At 36.5% G+C, this 27,009-nt stretch overlaps 1 protein-coding gene across 5 annotated transcripts; it reads right to left on the bottom strand.

Moving 5' to 3' along the window:
• Positions 1-248: 248 nt before the first annotated feature.
• On the bottom strand, positions 249-27,009 carry LOC149785175 (sulfotransferase 1A1-like). Of its 5 annotated transcripts, none has more exons than XM_089978969.1 (6): positions 26,780-26,981; positions 18,731-19,008; positions 17,156-17,491; positions 13,780-13,883; positions 12,181-12,361; positions 249-729 (listed from the first exon to the last, which is right to left on the bottom strand). In XM_089978969.1, the coding sequence occupies exons 2-6, from the start codon at positions 18,993-18,995 to the stop codon at positions 617-619; spliced, it is 999 nt and encodes a 332-aa protein (XP_089835095.1). In that variant the 5' UTR covers positions 18,996-19,008; positions 26,780-26,981; the 3' UTR covers positions 249-616. The 5 variants fall into 5 exon arrangements, with proteins under 5 accessions (XP_089835095.1, XP_089835096.1, XP_089835098.1 ...); XM_089978970.1 differs by lacking the exon at positions 26,780-26,981 and adding an exon at positions 25,091-25,208; XM_089978972.1 differs by lacking the exon at positions 26,780-26,981 and adding an exon at positions 20,681-20,847.

The raw sequence follows: 27,009 nt of genomic DNA, 5'->3' as shown, positions 1-27,009 counted from the left end.
AAATTAGACACTTTACGGTGTTATTACCAGCGAATCGTTATGTATATTCGTTGCCAAGGCCCGCGCCAGACTATCTGGCGCCCTAGGCAAGGTTAGATTCTGGCGCCCCCCCCCCCCCCCCGAAAATATCAATTTCTAAATTTATAAACAATTCCGGTCAGCCTGGTGTTTCAGTCAGACTGAATCTACCCGATTATTTGTCCCTGTATGAAATAAACCAGGATAAAAAAACAACCCTCAATAAAACGGAAATTTATTTATTTATTTTTCAAAACTGTTGTTGATTTGGAGAAAATACGCCCCCTGAAATCAGCGCCTTAGGCGGCTGCCTAGTTTGCCTATATGGTAGCGCCGGCTCTGTTCGTTGCCAATAATATAAATTTGGATGAAAACGTTTCAGGTTAAGAAGTAAAGTCATCAATCAAAAGGCCTTTGGCTTTATCGGATCCATCAATGAAGACTTGTTTGCTTCTTAATAGAAAGACGTGATTTATTAGAATTGAACTTCAAGCTCACCAAACCGTAACATGGTATATGCCGTCCTTACAAGAATAAATAGAAACTGCGAGATTTATTTTAATTTTAAATTTAGTTAAACAATCTCCGTTACAGATTTTTAAAGTGTGAATCTGAATTTCAAATTGCTGTTAGCCATCCATCTCACGTAGAGGCCATCAAATTCTTCATTTTGAGCCACAGTAAACCAGTTTTTCCAATCACCAACTTGACCTAAAATAAAAAATAAACTTACATTTATTGATAAAAATAAAATGTAATGAACACTTAATTTTGCGATAAAATTGCAGATTGTGAACTAGTTGCTTGTCCACTTTATTTATTAGTAAATGGTTTTGTCTCTTTTTGTCATTTGTATTCATGGCTGTAAATTGTAGCGATTATCTTTATTTAAAATTGTGTACGTGCATAGAGTCTGTTTTAAGATGTTAAAGCGTGTAAAATTGCATAGTATCTATAAAGAGATACTTACGTACGTGTTGACAATTGCTAATAATAACTACGTTTACAAGGTTCGGCCTTTTTCCCACTGGACAGATCGACCAGGTGGTATCTTGGAAAAATTATATTAATTCGTACTAGACGAGTTAGGTCTCATGAATAGGTATTTTGAAATCTTAAACTGAGTAGTATGATTTGTCATGTGGGGTATGTTAAGACATGCAGTCGTAATGACATTTTGAAGGTGTGCATAAGGAAAGAATGAACAATCAAATTTAATTCCTATTTTGGAGTCATTCTTTTTTCCTGTGTTTCTTTTGTAACATTAACTTAGCTCAATATACAATGTACATTAATTAATTTGGAACGTTTATCGTTGAATAAGAATACTTATTTTCACTTCCAACTACATTGGTCAGGAAGGGCATTCTTGACTAGACTGGGCTCAACACGTGCTTAACAAAGATGAAGAAATCTTATCCTAAATACAATTACCTGACCCAATTTAGAGAACATAACATGTAGGTCACAATTATATTCCTTGGTTTTAAGGGTGCAGTAGTGACATAGATAATACCACTTAACAAGCTTCATGGCTGCAACATAAACATTACCTCCAAAATAAACAACATTTAAATGAAGTCACAGAAACAATTATATAGGTTACAGCGAATTAACTTGGCAAAGGAGGCATAAAACTGAGCAAGATGCACCCACTCAACAAGTTTCATTAAATTTCATTTGCATCTAACATTCCAAAACTCATGCGAGCATGAGCCAAATGCAGAAATGTAACCCAGGCCAGAACGAACTGAAAATAAAATAGGCCACGATCACCCTCATTTGTTGTAGAAGTGTGTTTGCAAAGGATGCATATGATCATCATATTGACGATTCTATCATGAACCATGCTTGAGAAATGAACATCAAACACAAAATGTAACCCAAGTCAGTTAAACATAAATATGGTCGATATTGACCTGCCACAGAAATGAGGGATTCTTGCGCATCAAAGTACATCCTCTTGTGATTCTGTAATGGATAGTATGCATAAAGTAATTTCATAAATATATATAGGATAGTGCGAACAGAGTGTGCCCAAAATCTCAATCCTATATAGGATAGTGTGAACAGAGTATGCCCAAAATCTCAATCCTGTATAGGATAGTGGGAACAGAGTATGCCCAATATCTCAGTCCTATATAGGATAGTGGGAACAGAGTATGCCCAATATCTCAATCCTATATACGATAGTGTGAACAGAGTATGCCCAAATCTCAATCCTATATAGGATAGTATGAACAGAGTATGCCAAATATCTCATAATTCTATGTAGGATAGCATGCACAGATTATGCCCAAAACCTGTGTGGTCGTAAGCTAATTGCAAGTCATTTTTTGTATGAGTGTAGAACTAAGACAGATGTAAACATTCACCTACTTTATTTATTGAAGCTTAACAGTAAAAGTTAGTGAAGAGTGATTCCCCTTTAAGATGAGGGTGTAGCACTTATCAAGATACAACCTGTCGCCAAGTTTCATTATTCCAGGTAGTGTTATACAGATGATAAGACACCAGTGTGGTGAGTAGCTAAATGCAAAAGTTTAACATAAGCCAAAAAGCCAGCAAAATGCTAAATGTAGGTCACAATAAACTTCTCTTGCCAAGAGGAAATGGTACCAATACGGATGCATACAGTAAATTAGTTTGATGATTCAGGTATGATTAGTTCTCGAGACTGAAAAAAGGCAGTGATCCATGAAATATGGGTAATGGTGACCTAATGTAGTAAGTTTCTAGTACTCATCGAGATAATACCCTCCTTGATGAACTATATACAAAAGAAACTCGTCCTAAGCCAATAAAATGTTAAATATGGGTCGCAGTGACATTCTTTGTGTAATGGTGTGGTACTAATAGATATGCATACACTTGTCTAGTTTCATGATTCTAGCATGAACAGAGCATTAGAATACAACATATTACAACACAGAATGTTAACAAAGTCGATAAAGAAAAGAGCACAGAGACCTACTTTTGTAATGAGAGAGTAGTAAGCGATACTTTCTTGTTGTAAGGTATACAACTAACAGAGATGCATACAATCATATAGTTGGATGACTCTAGCATGAAATGAGCTGGAGAAATAACATAAAAGACAAAATTTAATGAAAGTCAACGGAGCATGAAATATTTGTCACAATGACTTACTGTTGTATAAGGGTGTAGCACTCGTCAATATGCAATCTCTCAACAAGTTTCATGTTTCCAGTTATAACAGTATTAAAAGTGTGCAAAAAGCTGTGATAGACACCCGAACTGAACTAATAACGTAGAACTAAATGTAAATGTAGGTTCAAATTTAGCCCCCCCCCCCCCCCGGTGTTGAAGTGAGCTAATAAACATTAAAAAATACAACAAATTCAACAGTAGCACAGATGTCTTGAAACTAGCCGAAATGGATAGACATCACTATAGAACAGGGGTCTCAAACAGAGGCCCGCCAAGCTTTATCCTGCGGCCCGCAAAGTGATTGGCGTCACAAATTGTAAGAGGGCATTAAAAACAACTACAAACTATAGCTATAAATACACCACATTTTGAAGATGCAACTTTATATTGTAACAGTTACTTGAGGCTGACCGAACATCCTGAAGGCACATAACTCTTTAAGTTATTTTTCTTTCCCAGATGTCATTTTTAACAAAAGTTTTTAGTGTAAGAATGTATTGATCACGATTTATTATTACGCCCTTCGAAAATGGACTCAACGTCTAAGAAAAGAAAGCTCCTGGAAGAAAAAAAGAGTTTTCCAGGATAAGTGGGAGAATACGTACTTTGTCACAGAGGTTAAAGGTAAAGTTCAAACAATAGCTGTGCTAAAAGAGTATAATATCACTGGACAACAAATTTTTACAAAAGTCATGTTACTGAAATAAAATTAGTCAATTCTTATCAATTTTTATGTGCTGAACACGAATATGACAGTCAAATTGCAAAATTGGCTCTAGTTTTTTTGTAATCTGCAAGAAATTAATGTTTACATAACGAAATGCATTCCAATAGTAAAAGGTCAACTGTAATAGCCTACCTATAAAAAATCAAGTCATTGACTACATCTTAGATTTCTTCGTCTGTCTCTTGTACAGCTGTTCGGGAGCATCTCTGAGGAGTGTCCAGCAGTAGTCAGCCAGCATTGTAGTGGACCATTTTCCCTGGTATCTTTGTTCCATTGTTGCGATATCTTGATGAAAACGTTCGCCGTGTTCATCACTAACAATACCACAGTTGCTAGGAAAGAAATCCAAATGGGAATGAAGGAAGTGAATCTTTAGAGACATATTGCAGCCAAGTTTCTTATACTTCATCAACATGTCTTCTACTAGTTCCTTATAGTTTTCTGCCCTAACATTTCCGAGGAAGTTTGTAGAAACTAGGCGAAAAGCATTCCATGCTTGTTTCGCGTCACCTTCCAGCAAGTTGTTGAACTGGTCATCTTTGAAAAGCTCTCGAATCTGAGGACCCACAAATACTCCCTCTTTAATCTTTGCTTCGCTGAGTCGAGGGAATTTTTCATGCAGGTATCGGAATGCTGGCAAAGTCCGGTCAATGGCTTTCACGAAGTTCTTCATCAAACCTAGTTTGATGTGAAGGGGTGGTAGCAAGATTTTCTGAGCCTCAACCAGAGCTGGGTGTTGGATATTCTTCTCTCCAATGGCTACATTCTGCCTGTGAGTCCATTCCTTCCTCATGTAGTGCATTTCCCTTGCTCGGCTATCCCACTCGCATAAGAAACACATGTATTTTGTATATCCTTGCTGCAGTCCCATTAAAAGGGCAACTACCTTCAAATCACCACAGAGGTGCCAGCTGTACTTGTTATACTCAATGGAATTCAGTAGCTGCCTTAAGTTATCGTATGTCTCTTTCATGTGGACAGCATACGCTACTGGAATAGATGGAAGAATGTTTCCATTGTGCAAAAGCACAGCCTTGAGACTCAGTTTCGAAGAGTCCACAAATAGTCTCCATTCTTGTGGGTCATGAGTGATTTTTAAAGCATTCATGAGGCCCTCAATATCGGAACAGAATATCAGATTACTTTCCTTTCTGAAGAAAGGCTCCAATTGCTGGTGGCGCTTTCGATATGCAGTAATTGTGACATCTTCTTCTAGAAGATTCCATTGTTGGAGTCTTGATCCTAGCAATTCTGCCTTGTTCTTTGATAAGTCCAAATCACGAATCAGGTCATTTAGTTCTTCCTGTGTTATTCTGTGTGGGGTTGATGATGCACCACAGTGAAAATCTGGATCACTGCATGCTGATGGACCAGGAGAAGAACAGGTCGACTCACCTTTGTCTTCGTCAGATGAATCAAGAGAATATTCTGCTGGAGGTTCTGGAATAGGAAGTCCCTCACCATGTGGAACTGGTCTCAATGCAGACGGAATGTTTGGGTAGACTATTCTCGACTTCTTTCGCTTCGTTATTCCGCCGGAAAGAGGAGGAACCAAGCAGAAGTAACAGTCATTTAGGTGGTTGCTTGGCTCTCTCCACACCATTGGGACTGCAAACGGCATTGATGACCTTTTGCAATTCAACCACTGTGAAAGCTGTGTTGTACATGTAGCACAGCATATATGCGGAGCCCAAGGCTTGTCTTGGTCACCAACCTTGCATCCGAAGTAAAGATGATATGCCTTCTTCACTTGAGAATTGATACTTTTCTTCTGGTTGGCAAATGTCACTTCCCCACAAATATAGCAAAAATTGTCCGCGGTATTAACACACTTTCGAGGCATTACTGTTCTTTATTGTACGTAAATGGATAAAATAATAAGTTTTATGTAACAGTAGCTTGAACTGTCTCGCACAACGTCTAAAATATTTTAAATGCTGAACCTATCTGATTGGGCTTTATATAGTACACTGCTTACGTCAGCTTCAGCAGCCGCCTGGCATTAGTATAATAGGCCTACACATGTATAGTACACTGCTGACGTCAACTTACTTCAGCAGCCGCATGGCATTAGTATTGCATTGCATCAGGAAATGATGCAATCAACTGTGGATGATGTGAGCATGATGGTATTATGCAATGTTACATCATTATTCCGGATGTTGCTGCAGTCCTACTGGAGAAATTTACACAGTGAAACATAGAAAATGAGGTATATGAATATCTTCAAAACGAGAGCCAATACAAATTTTTCACGGTTATATTCGTGTTCGGCACACCAAAATACTACAGATTAGGGCCTTTTCAAGTCAGTAATGATTTCACTGTTGACCAGTGTATTCGTCACCATTACTTAACGATGCACAGTGAAATGTATGATGTTATCACGGGAAAAATGAGAGAGGAAAAGATCTTGAAAATGAAAACAGCATTGCCAAGCAAACAAATTTCTTTTCGAACATTAACAAGTCAAGTGAAGATGCATTAAAGACAAGTTTCCTAATAAGTGAAATGATAGCTAAATCAACATAGCCTTTTACAGAAGGCATTTTTGTTGAAGAGTGTCTTGTTAAAGCAAGTGAAATTCTATGTCCTGATTAAAGGAACATATTTCAAGGCATAACCTTGTCCGCTAATATTGTTGTAAACAGAATTACTGAGCTAGCGGGTAATGTGAGGCAACAATTGATTCAAAGACACACGAATTTGAAGCATTTACTATAGCGCTTGATGAGAGTACAAATGTCTCTGATACCGCGCAGTGTGCAGTGTTTATAAGAGGCGTGGATGTCAGTTTAAACATAAGAGAAGAGTTGCTAGACTTAGTACCACTGAAAGGTACCACAACGGGACGGGACATATTTCCAGGACTAGAAGAGTGCATAGAAAAAGCTGCACTACCATGGAGCAAACTCGTATCCTTTGTTACGGACGGTGCACCAGCAATGTCTTCTGCAAACATTGGTGTTTTGGGGTTACTGAAGTCCAAACTGAATAGTCTCACTTCACCAAGAAATAATATCACAAGCATCCATTGTATTTTGCATCAAAAAGCTCTGTGTGGTAAAGTATATATATGAAGGAAGTTATAGATATTGTTAAAACTGTCAATTTCATTCGTTCAAAAGGATTAAATCACACACAGTTCACATCGTTTCTAGAAAATATTGAAAGTGAATATGAGGAACTTCTTTATCACACTGAAGTTAGGTGGCTGAGTCGATGAAACGGTTTTTTCACTCAGAAAAGAGATTGAAACCTTCATGCAAAAATGAAATGCAAAGATCTTTCATTTTTCTGATTCAAACTTTATTTGTAATATCGTTTTCTTAACAGACCTAGCTAATCACCTTAATAACTTCAACTTTCAACTTCACGGTAAAAAGTAGATAAGAACACAGATGCTTGACTGTTTAGTCAAGCTCACTCTGTGGGAGAAACAGGTTACTGTAGGGAACTTGGCCCATTTCTCCACATTGAATTCATTGGGAAAAAGTTAAAATCACATTCATGAAAGAATGTGCTAATATAATTGCTAACTTGCACAAACAATTTGAAAACCGGTTTAAAGAGTTTTAGGCACTTGAGCCACAATTCCACCTTTTTCGATACCTTTTGCAGTGGATATTGACAACGTTTCTGAGTACATGCACAGGAACTCGAGCTTCAGAGTGACATTGTTTTGAAACAGAAATGTATGGACATTGGAGTTCCAGAGTTCTACAAGTTTCTGTCTCGAGACAAATTCCCCAAGTTGCTCTCTGAAGCTACAAACATCATTGCTATGTTTGGTAGCACTTACATATATGAGCAGTTTTTCTCGTCATTAAAAATAAACAAGACAGTCTTAAGGTCAAAATTCACCGATGATCATTTGGCAGCAACATTGCGATTAGCCTCATCTCGGGATATCAAAACAAACATTGATGTGCTGGCTGAGGCAAAACGTTGCAGGCTGAGTGGCCAAAAAAAAATGACTTAAATTGAACACGTATATTTCCAAGTACTGATTATTGTTACTTTTAAATTCGCGTAAACTTTACAGTAAAATACAAATACAGCGTATAATCACTATAATCATGTATAATGGATATGTTTACATTTTTCATATTTTACTAAATGTTTGCTTAATAATTACATATATAGGTGTGCTGTGGACCCTGGGCCATCGAATCGTCCTCATGCGGCCCTTAGGGTGGTTTGAGTTTAAGACCCCATCTATAGCCAGGACCGGCATTTGGGGGTGGCAAGTAGGGCGACAGCCCCAGGCCCCGCGCTTCAGGCCTAAGGTGGTCCTTATGAGTGTTTCAAGCTATATTCTCCGGTAAATTGGAAACGCTGATACAGTCCGCACGTAATGCACGCAAATCGCGAAAGTTGATCTAGTCTAGACATAATAAATATTTGCAGTAGCATACTAATCGAGATACCGATAGGGCCCCCCGCGGTCATGGTCGGCCCTAGGCATGAACGGCGTTTGGGGGTGACAAGTAGGGCGACCGCCCCAGGCCCCGCTCTTGAGGGGGCACCGCGCTTCAGGCCTAAGGTCGTCTTCATGAGTGTGTCAAGCTATATTCTCCGGTAAATTGGAAACGCTGATACAGTCCGCACGTAATGCACGCAAATCGCAAAAGTTGATTTAGTCTAATCAGTGTGTGCAGTAGCATACCAATCGAGATACCGATACTCTGGCCCCGCGCGGTCATGGTCGGCCCTAGGCCCTGCGTACTCGTAACGCCGCCTCTGGCCCTAGGCCCCGCGTACTCCTAACGCGCATCTGTCTATAGCACAAACATTTATTAACGAATGTAAACCTCAGGTCACACATAGGTAGCATATTAGAATGCCACAACCACTAGTTTTGCAAAGTGACATCAAAAATATATGATGATACGAATGACATCACTGGTCAACATTTGCAATCAGCGCAGGAGCATAAATTATTTAGGCAAAATGAACAATTTTATACATAAGGATAACATTTTTACGACAAGGTATATAACAATACAGGAGATAACAATGAGGACAAGATGTATAACGACACAAGAGATAACATTTTAGGACAAGGTGAAGCGGTCTCGGAAACGCTTAATCACGCGTATTTGGTCGCATTTTGTTTAAATCTGGGAAGCAGAAAATTACTTTTGCAGGAGTTCTCCGTAAGCACGCAATAGCTGGAGGTCAAATTCAATGGCTTTCCAGTCCTCCTTCAACCACGTGCTGAGTGGGATAATGTGTTGATGAATTGGTCACTTTAGATGTGCTGTATTTACAATGACATAATTCCAGTGGTTGAAAGGCCCCCATATGTACATGTCATAAGAGCACATCAAAAGAACATGACGCGTCATAAGAGCACATCAAAAGAACATGACGCAATAGCTGTGCGGCTAGTTCAAAGACTTAGACTAGCTGCTGAGTGGTGGGAAAATGCACAGGTGCTCGACGCGAGTTTGATGTTGAGAAAGAAAGTAAAAATCTGAAGGAACAAATCATACAGAATGACAAAAATACCTTAGATTACCCACATGACCCGTTCTGACATAGGACCCGCTCTATCATAATATATAAAAGAGAAGGTACGGAGAAGGAATCTCACATGAGCACATGTATTTTCCAGAAAAATAACAGAATTAATCCTTTTGAATCCAAGTAATTTGAAACAACTCCAAACAGCACAACATTCAACTTCAAATGTAACAGCCCAGCTTCTACAGAGAATAACTCTCCAAACCACAGATTATATCGTCTCCTAAAACGTAAACAAGGGGTCACGTGATAATCTTCTCGAAGCTTATAGAAAGTAGGTACTTGTTAAAGGTCACGTACACCCAGTGTGACCCTGACGAAAACCAATCCTTTTACTCGTAAGAAAAAAAAAATGTTTACATCTTAGACACGAAACCCATCATGACCTCGACAACAACCAATAATTTTAAAATAAAATAGAACTAGTTTACGTGGATGTTACAAATTTTGAAGCAAGGTCAGGATTTAGATCAACACCTGGTGTTTATAAAACGCGAAGTCAAGGTCAAACTATTTTCTGAAAAAGTATCATATCTAGTGAATAAATTTACATTACAATATTATGTAATGAATTTTCTTTTTAATTGACAAACAATTAAATTGAAATAAATAAATAAATATATATATATATATATATATATATATATATATATATATATATATATATATATATATATATATATATATATATAAAATCATATATAATCAAATCAAATATACATAACACAAGGCATGTCAAGTTTAGATGGAACGGTAGCTAAGTATATGATGCCTGGCTTAGTGTTCGGAATAAGGTCTTTCCTTGAATTGAAACAATTCAGTCTGATTCTAATGGACAAAACCAGAGCTATATGCCAGCTGTGTAAAGAATCGTAAAAGTAAGATCACCCACTGGTTCTTCTCATCTGGCCATTCAGCCACTTCAGACCCCTCCAATATGCCTCTGTTAGGGGTCTGAAACTTTTGCCAATGGGACCAACATTTTTACCAAAATAGGAGTCATGGACTCCTATTTGTAATTTCCTAGCGAGTTTGAAGTGTATAACGGCACATGAGATAACATTTTAGGACAATATGTATAACAATACGAAAGATAACAACATTTTAGGACAAGGTATATAACGACACAGGAGATAACATATTAGGACAAGGTGTATAAAGATATGAAGAGTAACAGGTGTCATAACTATCTTGAAGTATCTGAAAGTTACGAACGAATGAGATAATATAATTAATAAAATTATAAGAAATGTTCATATTAAATGAATAGCATACATTTTATGATATCTTATTCCTTAACAGAGTAACAACTACAGCAAGATTACAGAGAATCTTGTAAATTTTGGAGGCAAAATAGTTTTCAAATTTTGCAATGCAGGGTTTGCATTAATAGAACGGTTTTAGAAGCTTACTTTTTTCTCTACGAAATTCACTTGTGTCTTGCTTCTTGTGTCTAACTTGTCATGGTCGTCTGATATGACAACAGTGGTATTAACATTAAAACTGGACAATCTTGTCGGATATGGTTCCCATGTCATGTGCAACATAAATGAGAATATTGTTATTCTGATTTGTTTTTTGTTTTTGTTTTTTTTTTTGTAATTGACTTTGTCTAAATGACGTTCATGTTGTAATTGACCAGTGACATTTATTCTGTAAACAACATTATACATACCTAACATTTTTCTATCATTGTAGATTAATTATCCAGATCAGTATTGACAGTAAACATGTTTACTTCAATTTGAGATAAAGATACAGTCTTGATTATGACCTAAGAAACTTCCAGAATGGAAATTACCTATCCAGTTGACAGACTATTTTCAGAAAATGGTAATTGCTACCTAGGTAAAGTGGATGGGTACATATTCTTATTTACCTAAGAAATACTCAGTCTTGCCTTAATCTCTGAAGCAGAATCAGTCTTATTGCTGTATTCAGGTTTTGATTTAGGTGGATTTATTTATTGAAATGAAATTATCAATCACTACAATTACAAAGTGCTCAATAATATATTATTGGATTGCAACTTTAATTTGGATTTATAGTGAATTCATACAAGGACACTTTGATTGCATTATTGTGATACATCTTAAGACTGCTAGCTTATTGCCATTCTCCAGCCACTGGCACAATAGCACGTTCGATACTACAGGCACGTCGACACATTCAATATCAGCATATATTTGGAATACCACAGGAATTTAATTGGAACTTCACACATTTGGACTTGTGATGGAACTTAAGACTATTTGGGATTTAAATAACAATACTGTAAGTTTTTTTAAATTTTCACTATGTATTGAACGGAGATAAAAATGTTTTATACAAAACTTAATGGTTTTCGCTCTTTTGTTACTTAGTTTAATGGCATAGAGTCGTAACAAGATTATAATATAAATTCTTATAATTTAGATCAAAAGATGTAATAATGGCTTCCTGTAACATGTGATTTCGCCAATCATACCATCCTCTGGTTTTCTCCATTGCCAAAGAAAGATCTTAGATAACTTTTTAAAGGCGGATATGTTCATCTTTCACTGGAAGGAAACGGGATTGATCCGATTGGAGTTTGTTTTCATCAAGTGAAGGAAACCGGAAAACAAAGTAAAAACCATGGATGATCGACTATTAACTATATTATCTACCTAATCCCGAATTCAAGCATGGGTTCAAAGAAATGAAAAGTTAGTGAACTATTACAGCACTATCCAATTAAAATAGTAAGAGATTACCTTTTCTGTACATAAACTGCTTTCCATCTGTCGATATTTTTTTCGTAACATCATCTTTGATTTCATCGTTCGCCTTTTTCAGATTTTCGAAATCGCATTTGTCTTGCACTTCATCGATCAGCTCTGGAGTGTAATGAATTCCAAGAAAGTTGGCAACTTTAGTTATTTCTCTCTTCGGATCCTGTAATGAGTCATATATATATATATATATATATATATATATATATATATATATATATATATATATATATATATATATATATATATATATATATAATTTTATTTGAAAACTATATCTACGGTGATTGTACCAAATTTATTTCATCTGAATCAAGTTAATTGTAAAACTGTACCTGGGCCTCAATCTTTAGACAAATCAAGAAATGCGAAATTTGTGTCGTGATAACAGAGGTGGTTTGACCATGTGGGTAATTACTTTTGATGATGAATTTTTATATGATCAAAAATTATATTTTGGCTGTATTTGTGTCAAAATTTAAGTATGCGTCTGAATGCTTTCACCCTTAAATTGATGAGCGAACGGACAACTTTAGTGGTATTTATTGCTGTCAATATCTGAGTTCAGATTCAACTTCGTCAAGTCATAAACATGTAGTACAGAAGATTTCAACGTGATAAAAAAAAATGTTACAGGCATTATTAAAATCTGTGTTGTTACCCGATAAATTTGCAAGTGAAAATTAACTTTGCTACCCCTCCCCACATCAATCGGCCATAACTTCATGCATTATTGCAATAGTTTTACTGAAATTTTGCACGCATCCATCATTTACATACATGTACGCCTGATTTTTTTTTTTATAAATACTTCATCCTGATACGGGTATCAGAGAATGTCAGCTTAGAGTTATATCTGTTTCTATTATATTTAGAAAAACTATACATCAAATATACGTGTTATTAATTCTTTTTGTGTTTATCTATCTTTCCCCCTTCCCTAGTACAGTACTAATATTAGTACCCTTACTTCGTGGACGGGTATGGTATGCATTGAAGAACGTATGGTAGAAAATCTAAATAGAGCATCTCTAGCCTTATTTTGGAAACCTAGATTCTCGTGTTATCTGTCATTGTCGGATAAAGTATGGTTAGCGTAAACATTCTAACACAATTTACCTGATATAGCTTTAATAACTTTACCGTTAGCCAAACGTCCTGAAAAATACAACTCTGCTTAGGTAGTAGATTTAGTACAGTCGTTTTTTTTGTGTGTCTTTGGCAATAGTTTTATTTGCTCCACTGTAAAGTATAGGATCGTATCGAAGCCTGAAACGTTAAGGCTACGACACTGTAGCTACCCTTTGCCTAACATTGGTTTGCTTCCCTTTCTTCTCTCTCCATCGTATGCATGCATACGTGTATGTTATCTCCCTATTAATCAATCACACCAAATCGATCAGACCCGGCCCTAGGGCAAGGCGAACGAGGCAACCGCTTTGGGTCCCTCGCTTTCAGGAAATCAACTCCGCAATGCAATTTTTTTTTTATAGGGGCCCCGCTCATCGCTTTTGCTCCTTTGGTCCCGCATATCCAAGGGCCGGGCCTGAAATCGATCAAATTATCAATACCATTCCTTGCCTCTTTCATATCTTCGTAGTTCAGCGTCAGGATTGGATAGTCCGGGTTGTCACTGGTGAACTTTTCTAATTCTTTAACGTACACATGCCATTCATTCCCGATTCCTTGGCAAAAAGAGACTTGATATGAGATAAACACACACACACACACACACACATATATATATATATATATATATATATATATATATATATATATATATATATATATATATATATATATATATATATATATATATATATATATATTGCTGTAACCAATAAAAGAAATATGCGTATCCAACAATGGCCAAACTGATCAGAAAATTAGGCGAGATAAACAAAAATCGATCTGATACAAGAAATTATGTGTGTGAGCCAAAGCTTCAGCGATGAGTGAATTTTTGTTTTTATCACATGGTCTCAGAAATGTATGTCCAACATCCTCAGAAAGAAAACCGCACTCGTTTCTCATGGCTACATGCAATAATGTGACTATTTCGTCTCCTTTATGGGTCAATATTCTTTCATGTCGACTTATATCTAGTCAATACAGAATACTGCCAGAAAGGCACATGTCAATGGTCAAACGTCACACTGGCAGCTGTAAGGTCCAGTACAGTTTGATAATATTGTGAAACCGTGACCCTATATGTAACGTAGTGTCATGGGTAATTTAATTATTCACTAGTTTTTCACCAAACAAATTCTAGCTGGTGTTAGAATTAGGATACCAGTTGTGTATTTAGGTGACATCTCCGAAGGCCTGGTGGTTAGAGCGTCCGCCTCGGATGCTGGCAGGTCATACCAAAGATTTATAAATATAGTACTAACAGATGCCTCGCTTGGCGCTCAGCACGAAGAAGTTAGTGTTAGGACTGGTCGGCCTGGTATCAGGATAATGTGACTGGGTGGGACATGATGCTACACGTCTGCGGAATGATGCTCCACTGCTAGATATCACTATAAACTGTCACACTGCAAACATCTAAATGATATGACTGAAAAATTGTTAAATCTACAATAAAAATCCAAATCACACACACACGTGTATTTAGGTGGATAATGGTGGTTTTACCGTCGTAGAAAAAGTTTCCTATAGAATAGTAAGATTGTAAATAAAGTTTTTCAAATACAGAACTGTAATTCTCTAATGTAAAGCAAGACTGTAAAACAACTGATTTCAGTCGTGGGGAATAACGTGTGCATTTGATGATCTGAAGACGTTAATAGTAGTTTTTCTGAAGAAATTTACAATGTAACTTTATGAAACACATTTTTGCCATAACAATCATAATTAATGTCTCAGATATATAAAGGATATCTATATTTCATGTGTAGTAATAATGAATAATTCAAGACTAAAGTAGAATTTTTACAATGTAACTTATAAAACGTTTTTGCGATAACAGAAGCCTAATTAATGTCTTACATATATAAAAGATATCTACATTTCACGAGTAGTAATAAGGAATAATTCAAGAGTAATGTAGAAATTTTACAATGTAACTTATAAAACATTTTTGCGATAACAGAAGCCTAATTAATGTCTCAAACATATAAAAGATATCTACGTTTCATGAGCAGTAGTAAGGAGTATTTCTCGAGTAAAGTGGAAACATTGTATTGTCACGAGAACCAAAGCCACTTGCGACACTATAAAACGTTCCACTGCACGAGTGAAATATTTCCTTACATCTATCTAAAAATGCAATAAATAAATGTAGATTTTCATTTTCTTACATATCTTTAATTAAAAAGATCGTTGATTTGCATTGATTTTCTTCTCTGTGCCAATGCAATTAAAGGATGCATTACTACATCGCTAAAAAGTTCAGAAATTATATAATAATTTTAGGACATAAACTTGTCACAAATTCAGACTGTACATATAGTGCTTCAAATTGATTATTTTATCACATTAATAACTGCTTTCATACGAAAATGAAGAGATTTTGTTTTACTTTTGTAAGCACATTTCTTGAACGAACTGATAAAGTGAACATTGTTGGAGTGAGGTTACTTTAGAAACCTCACAGAAGGGTTGCATACGACAGACTTCAGAGCGTAATGTATTTAAACTAAAGATGTTAGTGATTGTGAGTTTTCTTGTAAGGATTTTAATTTTTTATTTTGTTTAATTTTTTTATTAAACCGTGAATTTTTTTAGTGGCCTTTGCAAGTTTGCAGTATAGTTCTAGAACAGACGCTGCATCCATATTTCGATTGTTACTTATTATGGTTTGCAATCAAAACCCATCACTCCCTGATTTCTCCATTGATTTTAGATGTGGCTATGATCGTGATGAGAAATAAAATCGCTACTTAAAAAACTTTAAAAAAACATTCTTAATCAAGAGATTTTCCTGAAAATGTGTACCGTTTCTCGTAGAACGTAACATGTATACGTTATTCTATTGACCAAGAATATCGAGTGAATGGTTTGTGTAAGTTCAGTCAGTGTCATAATTCACGTGGAAAACTAATTATAAGAAAGTTTATATTTGAATCATATTTATTTGGTCTGGGGGTTGTTTTTAGCCATTTATTGATGGCGTCTCCTCAGTGAACAAATAAATATATACTAGAGGGTCTATAGTCTTGATACATTTTAAGATCTGTTCGTTCTGAGACAGGAAGGGAGAAGGAGCTAAAGAAAAAGAAAAATGAAATATTCTTAGACATGAGGTTTGAATACCACACAAATCTACAAATATGTTTCCTACATTGGAAAAGAAAGTAGTTCCAAAAGAGATATCACAACTGTGACGATAATAGTTGATTCCCCAATTTTGGCGATATTACTTTTCTCCCATTGATATATTTCAATATCTCATTATGAAATACATAATACAATATGTTATTCCTGTTAGACAAATTGCTAAAACAAAATTAATATGTCGAAGAGTATAAGCTCAACCAGCTGATTACGAAGCGCGTTGCATACTGGGTGTTACGTGGTTGTCGCATTCTTGAGCCAGAGATATTCAGTGGCATTTTCAAAAAGCTAGGGAATGAACAAAGCGAACAGAAACTGACTTTTATTTAAAACAAATAACTCCAAAGTTAAGGGAATCTGTAAAGACCTACTTTACTGTACACAAAAACTTCACACTGTGGGTAGCAGTCAGTTTCTATTAATGTTTTATATAACAGATCGCAATATTTTAAAACCACTTTAAATCGTGTTTTTTGGTGACTGAATACATCTTTCAAACTAAACTAAGTGTCTTGCGGAACGCAAATTCATGAACTGATACATAGTTCAAATTTTACAGAAGTTTCGGTTGAATACTTTAACTAATGTATTGCAAAACTATAATCATTGGACTAATAATACCTATGTCCCGCCAATCACAGGAGAGAATCAAAACCTACATACAAAATTTTTGACTCACCACCACTAAGAAGGAGAGAAAACATATCTGCAAACGTCCCAATGGTAATACTTTTGCTTCTACTGCCACCTAGCATCGTAGCTTTAAAATGGTTATACATGGACACCACGACATCCTTGGGGTTTCTTTGGACGTGTATAATCTTTGCCTTCTTTTCTACAAGTTCCCTTGGTAGCATGCGCACCGGAAGGTGTGTATTAAGGATTCTGGGAGATTTGATGCATTGGAGTTCATCTTTTGAACAAAATTCCAACATGGCAGTTTCTTTGACCTTCTGGTCATATTCAGCTTTCCCTTTCAATAACATTGAGACGATTTCCCATATCCAGTGTGTCCCTGTTAAGACGAAAAGATTCCGATTTAGAATTATTTTGTTTGCTATGTGATATTATTAGATGAAGAAATGGCTGACAGTAAACGCCAACACGCCAACCTAACGATAAATCAATCGGGCAACTTCGCATCAAAATAACGCGATAAAGCCACAAATATTTTGTTGATTTATTGCGTTATTTTGGTGCTTTGGTGCTTTTCGTCTGCAGTGTTGACACTTTGGCTCGTCGCATATTTGGAGTGCTGAGTTGGCACATTGTTAATGTGGATCGGCGACAATGCGGCATGGCAAAAATTAGTAAGCATCAAACCATTTCCGCATTCAGTCCAATCGGCCACGAACTACGAAGGATTTAGTGAGAAGTTCCAAATGCATTTGTATCACATGGCCGAAATAGCCGATGTTGTCCGAATGAAATTGATGTGGGTTGTTTGGTAAAGAAATTCCTGACAAACAAAAGCTATGAATTTTCTTCAGATTATTACGCCAACATACATCAGAGATGGGCGTTTGTAGAAAAGCTACAAGGTCTTTCGACTACATGAAGTTAACTGGACAGCTTCAAATGGATATAACCCGCTCTTGTTTCTGTGCCTAAACTAGCGGGGAAAACGTGTTATCCATCTAAGTGTGTGAGATTCTAAAGCCGCTTCGAAGATAAATTGTTATGTTTGTTATTGAGCATAAAAAGGCGGCAATACAAAATGAAGATTATAAGTTTAGGAGAAAAAAGTTTTTGACTTCTTGATATAGCTTTGGACAGATATAGCAATTACAAGAAACATATATAAAATGGCCGCATTAAATAATAAAAAAATAAAAATAAAGTGCCTTGGCATACTTTAAATGATCGGTTGTTTGCCACGTCTGACACGCTGTTAGTTCATGGCGACTGAGACAAGCATTAGCCGTCGAAGGAGGTAGCCTGCTGCTCAAACGCAATAAAGGCTTGTTTCACTGATGAATTTGTTAAGTGAAGCAACTTTGCAGAAGCTAGCGTAGCCATGAAATGATTCGAAATTTAGCATTCTATAACTACTCAGACACCTGTCCAAATGTTTTCACTTGGGAAACGTAGCAGATATTTATAATTTAAAAAAAATTGCTATGAAAATTTCCACCTGCCCCACACATTAAGAACCTCTGACATCTGACATTTGATCCGTCAGATATCACGGGGTGAACATGAACACACATACACAAAGAAGTATTCACAAAAATGAACCAATAAAATTTCATACCTGATTTGGGATACGTGCAGAGCATAATATCGTCGTCTTGTATTGCCATATTCTTGATCATCTCCAGATGTTCTATAATATTGCCGCCCGGGATTGCCTGAATAAGAGGAATCGGCCATTTAACGCCGTCCACATCAACTACAGGTATCGGGCGCCCGGCCCCATCGTATAAAACTTGCACTGGCAGACCGTTCAATTCCTTTAGAAATGAGGTCGGCCCGTCGTTTGGCGGGTGCTGGATTTCGTTTTTATTCAAGCCGTCCATTCCGTTGCTAAATCTGAGAAAAAGAATAGTAAGTTCTTTTGAAAGGAAATTACAGCACAGCATCAACCACTAACCTGTCTGCTGCCATCCTCAAATGTTATGACCTTTTTTGTATCCATTCGGTGACAGAGGTGTCCTCAGAGAAAACCGCCAGTGATTGATGGCTGACCATATCCCTTGGCACCTTAATGCATTACGCATGGAAACTTCGTATACGCAAGGCACATAATGGCATCACGCATGGAAACTTCGTATACCAAAAGCAGCAATATAATTCCAAACCTTTTTCATTGAATTTTAATGTCTTCTCATGTACAACATTTTCTCATTTCCTAGTCTATATGTCTCGCAATGTTATACAATTTAATGAAATTTAACCTCCAACCAGCACTGCGAGACATAGGCTTCATAAATTGCGCGTTTTGTATTTGTAGAATAGCTGATGAAAGAAGAAAATCTGAGTTTTGTCTGTAATATTTCCTAAAACGTATTAATCATTACATATTGTATGTAGTCATTTGGATTGCTAGTTGGTCAATGTAGGTATACTATCTTAGACAACACACATGGTGTGGGAAGTCTTTGAAACCGAGCTGCATGATGACTTGGTCGGACTGTGTTATGTTCATTTGCTAATTGAACAACCAGCTGGGTGAGATAGGGACTATAAACAGATCATGCCAATACTCTCAAGAAAATTGTGGTAGAAAATCTCTGAAAGTTAACTTTAAGCAAAATACTATTTTGATGTTTACAAATTTCCATTTAACTTGTAAACAAAACCGAGAGTTTATATTAATTAAAATGTCAAAACTTGTATGCATAATTCATTTATGCAAAATTCAATGTGAAATTTTTTACCCTTCGACGAAAACTCGATTTGTTTTCGAATCGAGTGTCCAAGGGTCTAAGCCCCATATTTTCTCTCGCTGACTTAAGCTAAGAGGGGTCAACATTTATATGAATCGAGTGATAAACGAGTATATACGGTACCAAACGAGCATTTCGAAACAGAGCTGGCAACTATTTCAACACACATTTATCATACTGATATTTTTTAATGTTTGGCCTTAAAAAGATTGAGAGATTTATAATCTATCCAACGTATAAAAATATTCGGATTCGATTATATGTTTATCAGATGACAAGAAGTGGCTTTTTTATAAAGCAAAAAGAATGAACGAAAAGCAGCAAGTTTTGTATAATCGAAATATAATTTCTTTCCCTAAAATGTAAGATGAAAAAGTCAAAATAACTTACAGTATGGTGAATGAAATTCATAAATATTCTATCGAGTCCAAAAGTATCCACTAATCCGAATGAGTTCCAAAGTATGGTCTTTATTGTACTGATCTTATCAGTGAACTCTACGACCTCCATTCACATCACGTGATGTTCATCTGGATTTAACCTTTGAACCTAATGACAGAATCTACGCATTATTAGAATGACTCCTTCTACATTATCAACCAATCATTTAGAAAACCAGTGTTTACAATATTAACTAAATAACCCATACAAGCCATGATCATGAATGATAATACACACCACCGTATTCATAATAATTAAGGACAGACTAAAGAGTCCAGAACTGGACTCTTTGCGCTAGTCTTTATAATGAAAAATAAATAAATAATAAAAATAAATATTAGATTGAGAAAGAAAATCGTATATAAATACTATACCGCTCTTCCTTCAAAACTGCCAACCTTTTTACGTTCGCCCACTTGCCAACTTAATTGTTACACCTACCTAGATGTCAATGAATTATTGCCACGTACATCGTTACCCGGGGTGTATTAATTTCAGTCTTGGGCGATGTTCATTCATTAATGCACGTACAAAGCGCTGGCAGTTGGGAACCCGTTTTACCTCATGTTCTCTGGCTTTGAATGTGACCTCGAATGTGATACCGTCAGCTCAAATTATCTATGTATCGTCTCAGTACAGATGAGTATTGTCTGGAAGCTCTATGACCAACAAAAAGCATCCAAGGCAAAAAGCTCACAGCACTCCGTGCCCAAACAAAATAGATATTGATTGTGTGTTAAAAAGACATACACCAGTAACCTTTAGGGATGGCTTCCTGAACAAAACAAAAAGCCTGTAAGACATGTCTTACAGAAGGTCCTGCCCAACCAAATGAAGTATTTACTGTGTTGCAAAATACATATATCAATAATCTTTACGGATGAAGTCGTCAGCTATACTTATATGTGAAATGAGAATTATATTCTTTCTTACAATCCGCTCTATGTGATTACATTGTTTAATACCGAATGTTTCAGAATTCATTCAAAATTTTCAAGAAAGTCAGACGTCTATAAGATAACGCCATGCTATCAGTTAGAATATAGTATCTTCCGAGTTAGACATTTTATAGCCACAGAAAAGCTGAATTCAGTTTTGTATTGTACACATTAAATGACGAGAAACATTTGATTTTTAAAAAATCCAGTGCGATTACTGCAATTATAATAACCTTGTAATTATAATAACCTTGTACATTCATTCTTAAGAAAGAATTTAACGCGAAATTAAGTTAATTCATGTGCGTATATTAGGACAGATCATTTTAGTACAAGTAATAAGGCTGAGATTTTCTCAAAATTTCATTTATTTCTGTACTACAACAATATACTATTTTACTATTTTAATAAAGATTGCGCCCTTTATGAGCAAACGCAAAACTCCCTTGCGCTGTACATTTCTATTGTATCGAAAAGTCAGCAAAAATTACACTCGGTAAGTTGTTTAGGTTGTTGAACTAACGAATTAAAAGAAAATCCCTCTGAACGAGTAAACAGCTGATGCGGCAAAACTGTCTAATGACAATCACAGGCACAGGCGATTCAGTAGGAAAGAAATGGGAGCCTCGTTCTGATTCGAAATGAGCGCATACTGGCCTCTTGATGAATGTCCATATTTGGCCGTGAGAATGCGTTCAAGACTGCGTATAAATTAAGAACAAGCTTGCGCAGAATTAGTTCATTCAGAATCAGAAAGGGTCTGACTCTCATTCCAGATAAGAATCGTCTGTGTTCGTATACTTCTTTAAAGAATAGGCACTTTTAATATTTGAGAATATAACGATAAAGTTCATATTTTTGCAACATTTCTTCTATTTTATATTATAATGGAATGGAATGTTTAATTGTTTTAAAGAATTTATATTCATATGTATTTATGGTAATTATTATTGAAGAAAATAAACGAATTCGTTATCAACTTCATGTTTAGATTAAATGTGGAAATAAAATATTCTTAAAGTAATAAACAATAATGTTTTAATAACCTATCAGTAATTAGTATTGTAACTGAAAATTAATAAAATGCATTTCTTCACAATGATTGTTGCATTAATCGCAACTATTCAATTTTATACTCTTTGGCTATAATCAAGTTAATTGAGATTTATCTATATGTATTATATTATAAACATGCAGAAATTATACAAATGTATGAAGTTGGTAAGCTCGAAGGAACAGTGTACTCTTATATGTATTTTGGATGTAAACATTTTACAGATGTATCTCTAGAATGTAGTATTATATATAAATTATCTAAATAAAATTAGTCCGCTCGTTCAGAATCAGAAAGAATCTGTCTCTCAGTTCAGCGATTCATTCAAGAAGATGTAGCCGTATCTACACCGTTATGAGTGACACCTTTGTTAAGAAAGCCTGAACTCTTTCTTCTCTATCCCTCTCACCATGGGCAAAGAAATGTCTTAAATTTAACTTATGAGCGATTCTTTTTCATAGCAAAAATCTTATCATAACACGTACATGCGTAATGTATATCGTTGGTTTTGCGCTTGAACATCTTTTGTTTTATTGCATGGCTCCGTCATTGTATTTTAGCTGTTACAGTAGTAATCTAACTATGTCGAATTGTATAAACAGGATACTACGATGGTGACGTTGGTTAGAGAAATGATACTGGTTAGCTCTGCGTGAGGAGCCAGAAGTTCTGGACCAACGTAGGATATGGGATCCTTAGCAAGGCTGGGAAACGGACCCTCTTATTCATCTCAAGCATGCCACGAGGTAGATATGATATGTTGATGTTGAAATTCCACGACCTGATTGTATCAATTTTTACATGTGCATCAGATACATTCATCATTCATTTCTATTATAAATAATATTCTTATTCACGTAATTGTGTTAAGTATTTCCGCTAGATCCAATCCCACCTAGTTTCATACTGATATACTATCAGACCAAGGCAACTAATCATAACTACCTACCCTTTATCCTTTCTATCTACCCTCTTGCCGTCTTACTGGCAACCAAATGACCCACCCTGATTATGTACATACCTTCGCGCACTCGTATACCTTTGTTGTTTTACAAATGTGTGTGTGTGATTTTAATTTTTAACGTAGCTTTAACAATTTTTCAGTTATATCGCTACAATGTCTGTAGTGTGGCATTTTATAGTGATGCCTAGCACTGGGGCATCATGTCGCAGACAGGTAGCATGATTTCCCACCCAGTCACATTATCGTGACATCAGGCTGACCAGTCCTAACACTAACCTCGTAATGCTGAGCGCCAAGCGAGGCAGCTGTTAATATCATTTTTTGTAAGTTTTTGGTATGACTCGGCCGGGGATCGAACCCACGACCACCCGCATCCGAGGCAGACGCTCTAACCACTAGGCTACCGGAGCGGTGTTGTTTTACAAATGAGTGACCTTATTTGAAACTGCATTCATTTGTACGACAAATTACACTGGAAAGTAATCAGGACATTAATCTGATGCATTGTTTTAATGGGTGTAACTTCTATTTTTTTCCTACGTTTTGTGAATTATGTTAAGCAGTGTGATCAGATATATAAACAAAGTGTATCACCAAACTAGCAGTGCCTGACTTGTCTCGACAGTGTGTTTTTGCCAATAGCTAATTTTCAGTTTTGAAATAAATGAATGTACTGCTGAAGCAGCAGGAAGGACAAAGGGTATGCTGATCATACTGTGCAGAAGGAAGTTTTAATTTTAAAAAAGTAACATCGTTGATTAGATTTTGACAATACAATCATTGGATCTAAATAGAAGACAGTTTATTTAAACAAGACCTAGAGAATACATTTCATAAAGCTAAATGGTATTGAGCAAGTTCATCTCTCAATTCATTATAAATACTGACCAAGGTGGATATGGTGCAAGTTGCACATTTTATTTTCTATTATATCTCGAAAATTGAATATTTTTAATCGTACAATAAAATGAAAAACGCGCGACACTCTAACGCAAATAACTTTTCACACGTTGATTACAGTATCTTTGAAGAATTATTGCTATCGTGTGACCTACTTTTGTTTGGCGTTGAACGACACAGAAACACAAGACGGTTACTCATTAGTGCCAAGGCAACTGGACTAAAGTGCCTTGTCCATGAATGCACCACGATAGTAATTCCCGGACGATCCGATTGTAGGATTTGAACCCGTACCATTTCGGTCACGAATCCGGCACGCTAACCAGTAACCACTGAGCTAAAGCCGCACTTGCCCCATTACTTACCTATTGCGACATACAGGAATATTATTAAGGCAAACTACACACTAGTTATCTTAGTGTGTCTGCATAATATCAGCCTGAAAATAACTGGGTAACTCGTCCACAGATAACATTGAAAAACATACAGGCATGCCATGACTTCGGATTCGAAATGGACTTAGCTCTTATACATTTTCTAATGGAAGGCAAACCTACCATGCACCTAGGTTACTTGTGGTGAGCTACATATACATTTCTGGTTTTTTTCGGGTTTCGCTTAGGTGTTTCATTGTTGAAAATGGGGAAGGCACCGGGCAAAGAAGTTTACTTAACAAATCTGTAAAGGGAAGGATCGCATACAATTACGTCTTTCACCTTCCTGAGATTGACATTCAAATCTGTATCGCTTTTAGGAACAGCGCCTGCTGTATAGAACAAACAGCTGATTTACTTATTCTGTGTGCTGAGAATATGTACACGAGACAACACAAAGTACATTAACCTTGCATGTCCTGGAAATAGTTTTTTTTAGATATCAGGAAAGTAAAGAAAGTTATTGGCAAATTTATTTTAATTTTGTCACTGACCTCTAACCTTCAGGAAGTGAAATTAGCCATGTGAGCTAGGAATTTCTATCAGATGCAGATCAGAAGTAATGTCCAGCTGTGCACTTTCAAACCCAACACCCACCCACAATCATTCAAATCAAAGCGCTGAATGGAATACTGTCCTCTCATTGGTTAAAATAAAACGACGTATTGTAGTTGTTAATAACTTATTTTCAGTTGGCCAATGAGAATGTAGTATTCCATTCGGGACGTTGTTTTCGCATATTAAGCGGGCGCGATCAGGTACATGTCGCGTGGTACCGTGGGAAAATGATTGGGCATTCCTTGAAAGCAGTGCTGCCTAACCCGCATGCGGCTACGGGCTGATTTTAAATGGATTGCCAGAGCTCGATCAGCTTATACATTCGCTGCTTTTCAGTTTTCTACTGCGGCCCTCGGCTGCAAGAAAATCATTTTTCAGTGGCCCATGGTGTCAGAAAGGATGGACAGCACTGCCTTAAATGTATGCTTTTAAGTCAAACATCGGTTCCAAATTTATTACGCTACGCGAAATGTGGCTTGAAATAACAGGGTTATTCTTAAATGGGTCGCGCTAGATAGGAGAGAAGTGTTCTCCCTTGTAGTTATTATAGTACATGCAGAGGCGTATTAACCATTAAGCAGACTAAGCACGTGCTTAGGGCACCAGGGCCAAAGGGGGCACCACAAAGTTGAGAAAAGGGTGAAAGAAAAGAAAAACGAATGAAGATTTGTAAAAAAAATTGATAAACTAGTGCAAATTGATCATAATGTTCTGTTTCTTGATCATGGTGCACCCTAGGGCTATCTTCTCAGGTGTACGTGGAAAGGAGGGGGGCACCAAGATTTGTCAGTGCTTAGGGCACCAGTGAGCCTTAATCCGCCCCTGAGCACATGTTATGTTAAGCAACGATACGAGCCCTTGTGGTCCTAGATTATGTCCACTCGCTTAAGCAGAACGAGGCGTGCTAAGATCACTTGTATGGGCAGCCGTCACCGCCAAAATTACATTAATCAAATGATATATTATGAAATCAAATTCTGTGGTCCTAGATTATGCCCGCTCGCTTAAGTAGAACGAGGCGTTCTAAGATCACTTGTATGGGCAGCCGTCACCGCCAAAATGACATTAATCAAATGATATATTATGAAATCAAATTCTGGAGGTGACGGCTGACCATAAACTTACAGAGTCATTGAAACTAGACCAAACTACATTCATCTGAGAGTAGCAGAAGTTGTTGAAGTACGCACACAACAGCTACTTGCAACAAAGCTTCCTATTTTGCACAGACGCACACACACTTTCGAGTAGCGAAGGGGTGCATGGCACTGACTTGCTCGGTCCCTCCTAAAGTCTATTTGGCTGTTTGTGCTATAATTCATATTTACAAAAAGAAAACATTTAAATACACAATAAATACAATCTTTACAATAAATACAATCTTTGAAATTAATTTGTGGGGGTGGACGATGTCATTATCAAAACAGGCGATAAAAAGTCATGCTTGGTAAGTATTTATCAACTAATAAACGTGACAACATAGCTGTGCCTTACACACTCTTTTTAGCTAAAAGGTCTGATAGAAAGCTGTGAAAATAACAACAGTTAAGTACGGAGCGACTGCTAGTGAGACAGTGACTTAAGTACACGAAGAGGTACACGAAGGTAGAAAAACACTCACTTACCTGCTTTCTGCTGTCCCTAAACCGAACTGTTTGCACCCAAGATTTACAACGCAGTCAACCCCAGTAGGCGCTAATTACCTCTTGCAAAACGTCCATTTTGAAAGTTCAAATATAGTAACCGTATATATGGCAAAAGTGGATAAGTACACGTCTGTATTACTGTACCTCAGAGAGAGATCGAGAGATCTGGGTAGACTTTATATTAATTAACAATTCTTTTGAAGGGCGGT

The sequence above is a fragment of the Sinohyriopsis cumingii genome, chromosome 13 (genome assembly GCF_028554795.1).
Source record: "Sinohyriopsis cumingii isolate HCF-2022 chromosome 13, ASM2855479v2, whole genome shotgun sequence".
In the NCBI taxonomy this organism is placed as follows: domain Eukaryota; kingdom Metazoa; phylum Mollusca; class Bivalvia; order Unionida; family Unionidae; genus Sinohyriopsis; species Sinohyriopsis cumingii.
The sequence above is the reverse complement of the archived record's forward strand: the minus strand, read 5'-3'. Positions and strand labels throughout refer to the sequence as shown.